The sequence below is a fragment of the Onychostoma macrolepis genome, chromosome 16 (assembly GCF_012432095.1).
Source record: "Onychostoma macrolepis isolate SWU-2019 chromosome 16, ASM1243209v1, whole genome shotgun sequence".
NCBI lineage: Eukaryota > Metazoa > Chordata > Actinopteri > Cypriniformes > Cyprinidae > Onychostoma > Onychostoma macrolepis.
The window spans coordinates 25228273-25241700 of record NC_081170.1 but is presented as its reverse complement, the minus strand read 5'-3'; the positions used below and the strand labels follow the sequence as shown (position 1 = coordinate 25241700).

General features: G+C 32.2%; 1 protein-coding gene across 2 annotated transcripts; it reads left to right on the top strand.

The window, feature by feature from the left end:
• Window positions 1–915: 915 nt before the first annotated feature.
• Window positions 916–12750, top strand: tcaim (T cell activation inhibitor, mitochondrial). Of its 2 annotated transcripts, XM_058748147.1 has the most exons (11): window positions 916–1634; window positions 2801–2846; window positions 2984–3116; window positions 3345–3495; window positions 4384–4639; window positions 6213–6335; window positions 7637–7734; window positions 7833–7924; window positions 8029–8261; window positions 9767–9898; window positions 11613–12750. In XM_058748147.1, exons 2-11 carry the CDS (start codon window positions 2815–2817, stop codon window positions 11836–11838), a joined length of 1476 nt encoding a protein of 491 aa, XP_058604130.1. In that variant the 5' UTR covers window positions 916–1634; window positions 2801–2814; the 3' UTR covers window positions 11839–12750. The 2 variants fall into 2 exon arrangements, with proteins under 2 accessions (XP_058604130.1, XP_058604132.1); XM_058748149.1 differs by lacking the exons at window positions 916–1634; window positions 2801–2846; window positions 2984–3116 and adding an exon at window positions 3742–3761 and having other exon boundaries at window positions 3376–3495.
• Window positions 12751–13428: the final 678 nt, after the last annotated feature.

Here is a 13428-nt window from a genome sequence, read left to right as displayed (position 1 = left end):
AAGTATATAAATATATAAAAGTTTAAAAGTATTTTTTTTTTTCTTTTCTTTTCTTTTGAGAAATTGAGTCTCTACTATACAAAAAGGTTAATGACAATAAGACATTTATAATATCACAGATTTCTTTTTTCAAATAAATGTCATTCTTCAAACTTTCTGTTCGAAACTTGAAAAAGACGCTTTATTGCGGTTTTCACACTACATTAAGCAGAACAACCATTTCCAGTTGTCATAATAATAAGAAAGGTTTCTTGAGCACCAAGTCAGCATATTAGAATGATTTCTGAAGGATCTTGTAACACTGAAGTCTAAATTAATGAATGCTGAAAATGAAGCTTTCATATATATATATATATATATATATATATATATATTAGGGCTGTCAATTGATTAATCGCGATTAAACGCATACAAAATAAATGTTTGTGTTTGCATAATAAACATGTGCTTGTGGTGTGTAATTATTATGTATATAAATATATACACACATTCATGTATATATTTATGAAAAATATGGTATTTATATATGAAATATTTTTATTTGTATTAATATAAATTATATAAAAATATAAATAAATAAATGTACATGTAAATATTCCGTAAGTATATACATGAATGTGTGTGTATTTATATATACTTAATAATTACACACCACAAACACACATTTATTATGTAAACACAAACTTTTATTTTGTATGTGATTAATTGCGATTAATCATTTGACAGCCCTATATATATATATATATATATATATATATATATATATATATATATATAAACACCTTTTGATTACTTAAATGGCATAGGGTAGCACCAACCAATAAAAGTCTTTATCAAAACAGTGAAGCAATATTGCAATGTAAATGTATAGAACATATATAAAATACATAACAGCACACAAATGTGCAGAAGGTGGTACACAAATCAAGTAGGCTAACGCTATATCATGGAAATAATAAATAATATGAATCATATAAGTCAGTAAATGAAACCTATGTATTTCAAAAGCATACAAAAAAGTGTACACAAAGCATAGGCTATTATACGTATGTTTAGGTCTCTTCTGTAATAAGAAGGACTAAACAGGCACATGAATGTAAGCTATAGGCTATGAAACAAAAAAACAAACAAAAATAAATAACTAATATATATATTTTTATGCATATTGTTGCATTAACATTATTAAGACTTTGCTGACTTAGATTGCACATACACTTCACGTTTCATTTTATGTTTTAGCCTCAAATCTAAGTTCAGTGGCACATCAAAAAATGTAAAATCCACTAGGCTATGTGTGGATTTTTTTAAAGATAATTAAATCAATAAAGAGTCACAAATTTTTGCAGTCTTCTTTTATTCCCTTTTGAATAGCTAAAACATATCTTGGAGTTTAATGATAACCCCAAAATAACCTATAGATGGCAGGACTGGCAGATCGCGCTCTTCATTGTACAAACAGAGCAACGATGGGCAGATGATTAGTTCTGCCTGATCCAAGTGCCGCCAGCTGAGCTGCGCTTGTTTTCCAGAGATAGGCAGTTGATTACTCCTGCCTGGATGATTAGGCCTGAATGGAGTACATGAGTTCAGGTTGAGTTTTAACCACAGCGAACATGTAAGATTGCTAATCACAGGTAAATAATTTTAGTGTTTTGGACATTAGTATTTCATGCTGACATAAAATGTGTGCGTGGCTGATTAAGCCTGGAGCTGTTGTTTTTATTTTAAGAGCGCCAAGAGTTTGTGTTTGTCCTTGTTTACAGTGTTGATCAGTGTTTGTGTGTTGAGTGTATTGAGTGCTGATTGCTCTAAAATTTAATGGATAGTGTTTTGTTTTGGGTGGAAATGTTTCTCATCGTGTTTGTTTTTCTCGCTTAATTTGTGTCAAAATAAGAGGACTGTGATTACACTCTGAACAGTATGTAGGTCAAGAACACCTGACCTGAGTTAACAGTCTCTGCTGAAGTCCAGTCAGGAGTTTATTCTTGTTCAACCATATATCCTGATGTTATATTTGCATGAAACTAATTATTTGCACACAGACAGTGCTGGTTATATGGGGGTGTGTACCTGGCCATTAAGAATAAAAAGTTAGATCAAATAAAATAAAATCTCAGAGAGAATGGACTTTTGGGATATTTATGAATAAAAACATTTACATTTTTGACATTCTGTGTATTTCTCCAAACTCTTGTCGTGAAACGGTGGCTAATGTTACTTTTAAGAATTTAGAATATAGCAGTTTATATTTGTTTAGAATAGTTTTCATTGTGTAATTACCATAATTACATAATTTATATATTACTAATATATATATTAGAGAAACAAGTTTGAGGTCAGTAAGCTTTTTTTTTGAAGAAGAAGAAGAAATTGATACTTTTTATTAAATTAATCAAAATTGATAGTAAAGACTTTTACAGTGTTACAAAAAATTGTGTTTTATAAGAAATGTTTCTTGAGTGCCAAATCAGAATATTAAATATTAGAATGATTTCTGATGGCTTACTGTATATGAAAACTGGAGTAACGGCTGCTTTGCCATCACAGGACAAATTACATTTTAAATTATATAAAAATAGAAAATGTTTATTTACCTTGTAAACTTTTTTTTTTTTACAATATCACTTTTTCCATTACTGTATTTTAGATGAAATTTTAAAGACATTTATTTAAAGATATATAATTATACATACACCGTGGAGGATATGCAGTATAACGTTTGTCCTCTGATTTTGACCGTTGAAGAGGCTGATGTCTGTCATGCTTTTTCTTTCTCACGTTCCTTGATTTCTCTTACCAGAAGGAACTAACGTGATGTATGTGACCACCTTCCTGCGTTATGTTAGGTAAGTTTTACCCAAATGAAGAAAAAAAAATGGAAACATTATCACATTATAGTCCTTACAGACAGCTGCAAAGAACATTTTGCTGAATTATGTTGTGTACTTTAAGCATCTAACCAATATCATCCTCATTCTTACAGGCTTGGTGGTAGTTGTGCTTCTGCTCGTATCGTTCAGAGGAGGAATCTCTCAGGAGCGGATGCCATTAATGCCCTGCGGCCATTTTACTTTGCAGTACACCCTGATTTCTTTGGCCAGCATCCAAGAGAGAGAGTAATAATAATTAAATAATTATAAAATGTATAAACCTTAAATGGAATTTTTATTATATGCATAAACTACATAATGGCAATGTATGATGATAATGTTTGATATTTGTTAATATATTCCACAGCTTATTATACATTTATATAATTTAGTGTATTATATATATCCACAGCTCTCTGCAGAGCAGGTGTGAGTGTTTTATATAGTTTTTTTTTTTTTTTTCCTCCGTTGTAGGAAGTGAATGAAAACTCCCTCAAAAGGCTAAATGGTTATCTGGAGAATCTTCAAAAGCCTGGGGCGAGGTACCCCAAACCTGCAAACCTCACGTTTTATGTCAGGGACACAAAAGAAAGAGCAGACTCCAGTGACAGTCTGCTAGCCTCAGGTAACACCAGCTCAACTCTGATTCACACTGTGATATTATTATTTTTTTTTTTTTAAATAATAATAACATAAATAAATAAACATACAGACAAACAAACCATCTGACTCATGCACTATATTCCAAGTCACCTAAAGTCATACACTATCTCTGATAATAGTTGTAATTTTTTATTGTGTTTTCCGCTGAACTAAAGTCTTTTTTTTTTATCTTATTTCATCTTTTTTTTTTTTTTTTTTTTTTTAACAGTTATCATTCAAAAGTTTGGGGTCAGTACGTTTTTTATATATATATTTTTTTTTTAAACAAATTAATGCTTTTATTCTGCAAGCATTACATTGGTTAAAAGTGACAAAATGTTTATGATGTTACAAAAGATTTCTATTTTAAATAAATGATTACTTCATAAAGTATTCACAAGTTTGATAAGACGAATTTTATATATATATATATATATATATATATATATATATATATATTAAAATATGCTTATATTAGTGCTGTCAAATGATTAATTGTGATTAATCACATCCAAAATAAAGTGTTGTTTACATAATGTGTGTACTGTGTATATATATGTACATATAAATACACACACATGCATGTATATATTTAAGTAAAATATGTTGTTTATACATTTAAAATATTTGTATATAATATCAATTATATGAAAATAAATATATACATATTTTCAAAATATATACTATGTGTGTATTTATGTATACATAATAAATATACACAGTACACACACATTATGTAAACAATCGTTTGACAGCACTAATATATATATATATATATATATATATATTTTTTTTTTTTTTACTTTTAAAGAGTAATCTATAATTTGTTTTTCAACACATGATTTTAATTGGATAACCCTACATTTCCCAGGATTCCGTTCAGTGACTTTCACCCTGCAGTCTAAGGATGTTCTGAGCACAGTGTTGGATGTCCTGAGGTCCTGTAGTCTCTCGATTGAACACATGCAGGATGTGCTCAAGGCTGAGACCGGAAAGAGCTCAACACAACTGCCTGGAACAGCTTTCTATCGGCCCATTAAATGGGACAAGACTTACTACACTTTCACAGGATTCAGGGACCCAGAGCAGGAGTTAGAACAAGCCAGGAGAGTGGAGCCCACACTCAGGTATTGAGAGAGACCCTTTTTTGGCCACCAATCGCTATATTGTTTTGTATTGATTTAATTTATTTATTATTTCATCAGATAAGCTTGCCCCTGTACACTCTTAGCATTACCACGTCTCATATACATGCTTTTTGCACTTTAAGTGCGAGGACGGTAGATAGAAGGTGAAAGGATGAGGAAATGAAAACTGGAAATGTTTTAGGCCAGATTCAAACTCATGTAACCCATATGAACACCATAGCTTGTGTTAGACCTCCTAACTGCTAGACGAGGTCTCTGCACAAAAGTTTGGTTAATGTTCAACTTTTTGTAGAATTTTGTAGGACTGTTGAGACACCGGTGGGTGTATCACAGCGGCCAGAAAGAGCCCAGCTGGCACTTTTAGTGTCAAACCAGAAACCTTGTTTGTGTTTCTACAATTAACCTTGTCCTTCTCCACAGCATGTAACGTTCTCAAGCCATTCTTTGTATTTACTATGATTAATGACTCCACAATGATTTTTGTGCCGTTTAGTACAAGGAGTAATGTGGACATTGAACCACAGATGAGCCCAGGCTCAGCAGAAACCCTTCAGTGGGCCTCATAGACTGAGATTTAAGCTGTGGAAATACTGAGGCTGTGGAAATTCAATGAAAACCTTGGTACACACATTCAACCCCTTTAAAGCTTACTGTATTATATTTGATTATTATTAACATGGTCAAACCTTTGCTGAAAAAAAAATGTTGTGCACAATCTATTACATGCCTTCGTGTGATTGAAAGATTATACTTTTATTAGCAAGTAAAATTATAAAAAACTTTTTTTTATCAAGATGAACACTTACTCGACTGAAGCAACTTCGGTTTACTTGCACTATGTTTCAGAAAAATTATGTAAAAATGTGAGTATTAAATATGATGCATCAGGCTTTGGGGGACCTTTTTTGTACAGTTATCATTGTGACACTACTGAGCTTTGATCATGAAACAAAGCATCTTTCTAAGACGTATTGTTGGGAGATATAGAGAGAGTAGAATTATACACATTTAATGTAAGTAGTCTGTTACATTACACGCTATCAGAATTTCATCTTAGTTTTTGGTCATATAAATATCAGGAACTGCACATTTTTGCTCAGTTTTTTTTTAATTATTATTTTTTTATTTGTATTTTTTTATATTTCGATTCAAGAAAGGGTAAATAAACTGTTCCATTTAAAAATTAAAAATAAAAAGTCATTATTTCATATGCTAAACTTTACAGGTTTAAACCTGAACTTGATTATTGTTTGCTGTAGTTTTGTGTGGCGTGTTGATATTGGAATTGGCTAAATCTTAACCCGATTACTGTGTACTCTCTGACCCATTTGAGAGGAAGAACTTTGTGCTTTGTAATATGTTTAGAAAGGGTTTGGGAGACCTAATATAGAATGCACGTGAAAGACAATACTGTATGTAATATATGAACAAAGGTATCAGGCATAGTTCATTGGCACTCTTCTTTAATGTATCTAGGATATATAATGTTTCACTTAACTTATTGTCAGATCTTAAACATTGTTTTGCTTTTATTGTTTGTCTTTATATTCAGTTTATGGCTGAGAAACAATGAGTCAGAAGCCACAAAGAAACAGAATGCCAGTGTTCCACGCCGTGAGGAGCTGAAAAGACTGAAAAGAGAGCTGATTCAGAAACTTGGTTTGTTGGATATCAGGTCAGCTCTAACTCAGACTATATGTGACCCTGGACCACAAAACCAGTCTTAAGTCGCTGGGGTATATTTGTAGCAATAGCCAGAAAGACACTGTATGGGTCAACATTATAGATTTTTCTTTTATGCCAAAAATCATTAGGATACTAAGTAAAGATCATGTTCCATGAAGATATTTTGTAAATTTACTACTGTAAATATATATCAAAACGTCATTTTTGATTAGTATTATGCATTGCTAAGAATTCATTTGGACAACTTTAAAGGCGATTTTCTCAATATTTCGATTTTTTTTCCCAGATATTCAAATAGTTGTATCTCGGCCAAATTTTGTCCTATCATAACAAACCATACATCAATGGAAAGCTTATTTATTCAGCTTATTATTTATTCAATTTCGACAAATTGACACTTACGACTGGTTTTATGGTCCAGGGTCACATATGCTCTTATAGTCTGCTAAATCTTACTTTAGGTATTAATTTACCTTTGACTGATATTTTGATTGTTGTATTTGTTTGTTTGTTTTGTGAAATGATACATTTTTCCATTTGTTTTTATTAAATATATTCTCAAATTAAACTACATACATTACAAATAGTACACATAGGCTAAGTACCAAATGGGTTGAAAATTGGATTTTTATAGGTTACTTAATGGATTTTCTTTGACTTTAAATTTATTATAGAAAGAATTTAACACAATTTTATTATGGAAAGAAATGTAAAAAGTCTGTGCGGAGGACAAGCAAAAAAAAGTGATATTTAAAATTGGGGTAATGTTTTTTGTTTTTTAAATTCATTAAACTGATCAAATGTGACCGTTTATAATGTTACAGAAAAATTCTATTTCAAATGCATGCTGATCTTTTCAACTTTTTTATTCATCAGAGAATCTTGGGGGAAAAAAAAAAATGTCATGGTTTTCACAAAAGTATTAAGCAGTACAACTGCTTTCAACATTGAAGATAATAAAAGATGTTACTTGAGCTCCATATCAGGATATTAGAATGATTTCTGAATCATGTGACACTGAAGACTATATTAATGATGCTGAAAATCCTTCTTTTACATCACAGGTAGAAATTCAAATTAAAATATAATAAAACAGAAAATGTTTACAAAATTTTCACTGTATTTTACAGTCTTTTGGATCAAATGCATACCATAAGAGACTTCAAAAACCATTTTTTTTTTTTTACCAACCCCATACTTTTAAACTTCTGTCTGCATGTGTAAAACAATTGGACAGAGGATCGAGTTCTTGCATCCTGTTGTCAGTATGTTGACTTCTCTGTCCTGTAGGTGGCAGCGCAAATGGGGTTTTGCTCACAAATGCAGTCAGCTGCAGAGTCTGGGTCGTCTCTTCACACAAAGCCCTGAGGCTCTGCACATCCTGAGAGGTAACCATGGAAATGAGATTCATGCCATTGGATTAGATGGCCCAAGTGTTCAATTTGCACAAATATTTGCTTAATTTTGTTTCTTTTCCAAAACATAGGACACACAATAGTTTTTACTGACCAGTCAGGGATGAATGCCTCAGGGCATGTTATGTTAGGAACAATGGATGTCCACCATCAATGGACAAAGGTACAGCTCATCTATTAAACCAGTCTTATGGTATTCCTAACTTAAAAAAAATAAAAAATCATAAACAATTTCGCCAACTAAGATGCATGTGTTTGTATGCTCAGCTCTTTGAAAGATTGCAGAGTTACCGAAGCCTGTTCCAGCAGTCGAACTGGCTGAAAGAGCGCATCAGTCACCTGTTGGGAGGGATTCAGGTAATCCACATCGAGCGGATGGGTCCAGTTCTGCCTCTGGAGGAACACTACAGCACCCTCAACACTTTCCACAAGAGACTGTTGCCTCAGCGCCTCTCTCTACACCCCCGCAGCATGCAAGGCCTCACAATGACCTTGGAAAAGTAAATACTCGTATGCTTCAATTCCAGCCATTTGTTTGTGTGTATTTTCTGTGTTTACGACCTTCAACTATGTGAGGCAAGGTCCTCAGAAATTGAGTCTCAACAATACCAGACTGATTTACCCAGTACGTAAGGCAAGCTTACAGGTTTAAAGTTACCATGAAATCAAGTCACAAAATAAATAAATTCTTGTTATATTGTTGGATCAGGAATTTTTTTTTTAAATTCTGAAACAACTTTTCTTTTCTTATAACATAATAAAAGAAGAGAAAAAATAATTTAATGTTTTTATAATATTCCCTACAGTTCAAAACTTTGGGGTTGGTAAGATTTTTTTTTTATGTCTTTGAAATAAGTCTTTTATGCTCAGCAAGGCTGCATTTATTTGAGCAAAAATACAGTAAAAACAGTACTATTGTGAAATTATTTCAATTAATAACGTATTTCTATTTTAATATTTCCTGTGATGTAAAGCTGAATTTTCAGCATCATTTCTCCAGTCTTTAGTGTCACAAAGTCCTTCAGAAATCATTTTAATATGCTGATTTGGTGCTCAAGACAGATTTCTTATCATTATCAATGTTGAAAACAACTGTGCTGCTTAATATTTGTGGAAACTATTTTATTTATATATATATAGATATAGATATACAGATGTAGATATATACACACACACACACACATATATATATATATATATATAGAGAGAGAGATATATAGATATACAGATGTAGATATATACACACACACACACATATATAGATATAGAGATATATAGATATACAGATGTATATATATATATGTATGTATATATATGTGTGTATATATGTATATACACACACATACCTGTGTTTTTTGTTTTTTTTCCCATCTAAAAATAAATGGTAGTGCATTAACAAAAATTAAATATAAAATATTTAAAACTAATATTAGGCAGTAATATCATAGCCAACAGTCCAATCAAATTGTTATGGATGAAATCTGACTAACATAACTGTCACATTATGTGACCAAAAAGCCTGTTCTCCGTTGATGCCACTTAAAATTTAAATCTAAATGGCAGTATGTTTGTTTTAATTAAAATATTTTCTTTTGATGCCATCAGCAAATCGAAATCCAAAATAACTGTAATGTTTGCTTACAACAAAGAAACTGTACTGTCCATTGTTGTGGACACTAATAAAGTATCATTGTAGTTATCATTGGTATCTTGATATGAACAGCAAGTGATATTACAATAAATTATGCACTGTAGCTTTAAATGGATTGCTGTGGAAAATGTAAAGAATAGTATTCCACTAAAAGGTCAAGATAAACATGAAAATGAAACGAGAGACCATACTGGTCTGTTAACAGCAGATTGTATATGAATGGCAGTGTTATTCCTGTGGTTCCCTGTGTTCTATTCATTTCTGACTGATATATCCTCACTGTTCACTTAGAAGTCTTTGTGCTGCTTAATGTCCCGTCAATCATTGTTTTTCTATTCTGTTCTGTTGCCATAGTGACCGCTCCACCCCCTGCCTGCATGAGATGGGCCACTTCATCATCCCCACTATATGTGACACCCTCCAGCTGCAGAACTTCCTCCAGAGCCAGGCCCAGGTGGCCCGGAGACGCATTCAACGCAGAGACAAGTGAGTGCTTGACCTATCATTGCACATTAACGTGACATCAGAAATGATTTATCTTGTCTTATTGTGCATGATTCATCAGTATATTAGGTAACACTTTATTTTAAGGTGTCCTTGTTACACAAGTTACATGTACTTACTATTATAATAAAAATTAATTATGCATAATTACTTGCAAGTAACCCTAAGCCTAACCCTAACCTTACAGTAAGTGCATGTAGTTAATTAATATTGCTCAGTACTTAAATGTATAATTACACTGTAACAAGGACACCTTAAAATAGTGTAAGCGTATATTATTATAAAGACCAGTTATGTTTATTTTCATATTCTGTTACACTTAAAGAAAAAAGTCACAATACAAAAATTAAATTTTTTGGCGTAATTTAGCTTATTACAATGGTTATTTTTAGCCACTAGAATTATTGTCTTTTGAGATTTACACTACTGTTCATTTAAAAGTTTGGGATCGGTATATTTTGTTATTTATTTATTAAATAATAATTTTATTAAGTGACCGTTTTCCATTTCAAGTAAATGCTGCTGTTTTGAACTTTCTGTTAATCACATATTAAGCAGTACAATATTGATATCAATAAGAAATGTTTCTTGAGCACCAGATCAGCATATTAGAATGATTTCAGAAGAATCATGTGACTAGCCGGGTTTCCATCCAAAGTTGTGAATTTAACTTATGCAATATAATATCACGTAAAACATTTGCGAACGAGCACCGTTTCCATCCAACGAGTCAAAGAGAACAAAATCGTCACTTCCTGGTAAACTGGTACTAAATAGCCTATAGAAAACTAGGATAAGCTACTGAATATAATCATCTTCATATATGAAAAATGAATTGCGCCTCAGAGCGAGCAGACGAAACACAGTAAATGCTGTCATTGCTTTCGGAGGTGAAAGCTGCTGTTTGGGAACACAGTCATGTAGGACAATTATACAGAAATACTTTGATGACAGACTTTGCTCAGGCATTTCAGAACGACCATAACAACATTTCGGATGCTGTGAATGAGATCAGTCCGCTGCTAGTCGAGTTATCCCGTCTCATAGCGCAAAGTCACATGACTTTTGATGCGCTTGGAGGAATTTACTCGCAAAATGCATTTCCATCTCCCTTTATTCGCTTTGACCCTTTTTCGCACAAGTCAAAAACCACCTCAAGCGAGCGTAAAAACTTTTTTGCGAATTAAGGGATTTTTATTCGAAATTTGACGTTTCTCATGCGACACTTCAAAATGGGCATTAAAACAGGGTGATTGAAACCCAGCTACTGAAAACTGGAGTAATGGCTGCATAAAATTCAGCTTTGCCATTACAGGAATAAATTACATTTTAAAAATTAACCTAGAAAACAGCTATTTTAAATTATAATACTCTTTCACAGTATTACTTTTTACTGTATTTTTGATCAAATAAATGCAGCCGTGATTAAAATCTTCATCCATAACGATAAGAATGAGTCAAATCTCAGTGCTATATTGAGAATCATGTATTTCATATTTTTAACAATTATTATTATTTTTATTTTTTTTATACAGTTTTTCTAAACATTGTTAAAACAATAATTTTACCTAATAAGCAAAATTGTAAAAACAAATGTCTGCTCTATAGAGAATGTGTCTTAAAATGTTTGTCAAGTGTCTCTGGCTGCTATTTTTTTTTTTTGTAATATAATGACTGTTTATTCCCTTCTACACAGGTTGGAGGCGGAGGAAGAAAACATCATTTCGAATTGTCTGCAGGATTTGTCTCTGCGCAGTCTGTCTAAAGAGCCCAGTGTGTCGAGCAGTCAGATGATCCCCTGCTGCAGGCGTCTGATGGAGGAGAAATCGCCTCAGATGCAGGGCCTTCATCTCTACATCTCTCACTTCTATTCAGTCATGCAGGATGGGGATCTGTGTATTCCTTGGGACTGGAAGTGCTGAAACACACTGAACTCTATTTGGACTTTATTACTATGCCTCTCAGGCTCATAGTCACAATTTGTTGAAGATTTTGAGATTTGGCCTAGTGTATAGGCATTATACCTGCACTTTGGATCTAGCACATAGTGTTGTGCTTTTGAGGCAGTGGGTCCCAGTCATGTGATGTATGTTATAACTTACATCACAAAGTTTATTTGCACTGCCAACATTTCACATGAGCATTTTTTTTTTTAAGTATCATATCTCAATCTATTATGAAAATAGCTCTTGGAAATACTGATAAGGCTCTTTTTTGCCTTAAAACGATCAGTTGCTAGTTGCACCATATCAGAGATTTAAAACTGCAGTAATTATAATCATGTTTTGGTAGTTTAATATGCAACTTTGGGTTTTTAAATACATTTTTGATTGGTTCTGGAATGATGCTCCATACGAGTGACTGCTTGAGTCATCTTTATCATTTCAAAAGCCTGACTGAAAACTGTAGTACCAACTGCCAAAATCTAAAATGCAGTCAAAATTCAGATGTGTTTGGACGAATGATTTTGTCTAAATGCTGAGTATATATAAGTATTAAGAATTGGAAAAGCGAAAAGTGTTCTTTGAAAATCTGACTGGGTTCTCTTCCAATGTAGTGTTTGTACATTAGCAATCCTAAATTCTGTAATATAATCTGTCTTAAGATGTAGTGTACAGTGTATACATGTTGTTTGCTGCTATTGTGTTTCAAAGGTTTATACTGATATCTGTACGTACGATAAATATCAAAACTGTGTAGCCACACAAATTTACACTATGGTTCAAATGTAACCAGTCACTATTGTATACATTGTTAATATGAACCTGTTGGTTTACAATGTTTAAAAGAGTCCATGAATTTTCCACTCTATCGGGAATGAATAAATGATAATATAATAATTAAGTTGTGTGATATATGAATCTGAAGATTATTGCAACACATGGTTTATAGTAGATAAATGTTTTCCCAATTTTGTAGTCTACTGGATGATCCAGAGTCAGAATAGCCAGGAGGACTATTTTAAAGGAATAGTTTGGGTTAATTACAATAATGATGATGCAATAACCGCAGAAAATATGACTCGTTTTTTTATGTGTAAGCACATGCCTAGTGTGTAGTCTTTTTTTTTTTGTATCAACAGGTTTTTATCTATTAGTGTGCCAAATAATTTTCACCATTCTAGATTAGACTATATATATATATATATATATATATACATCCACAAAAACATCAGGATGTGCAGGATGTGCAGGATTATTAGTGATCAAGTATTAATAATTGTTCTTATTACCAATGTTGACAGCTGTTTCACTGCTTATTTTTGTGGATGAATATTTTTTTTAATGAATAGAAAGTTGAAAAGAACAGTTTTTTATTATTATTAAACATCTCTGTCAACTGTAACTGGCACTTTTGATCAGTTTAATGCATCCTGGTTGAATAAAAGTATTCGTTTCTTTCAGCCTTGCCATCACAGGAATAAAATATAAAATCCAATATTTCACTATATTACTGTTTTTACAGTATTTTTTTTATCAAACAAATGCAGACTTGGTGAGCACAAGAGACTC

What these genes read in the sequence shown, in the direction of transcription:
- tcaim (XM_058748147.1), top strand. Translation starts at nt 2,815, where the DNA reads ATGTATGTGACCACCTTCCTGCGTTATGTTAG. An exon ending in ACCTTCCTGCGTTATGTTAG is followed by an intron (nt 2,847 to 2,983) that starts GTAAGTTTTACC and finishes TCATTCTTACAG; the next exon opens with GCTTGGTGGTAGTTGTGCTT. An exon ending in TCCACCATCAATGGACAAAG is followed by an intron (nt 7,925 to 8,028) that starts GTACAGCTCATC and finishes TTGTATGCTCAG; the next exon opens with CTCTTTGAAAGATTGCAGAG.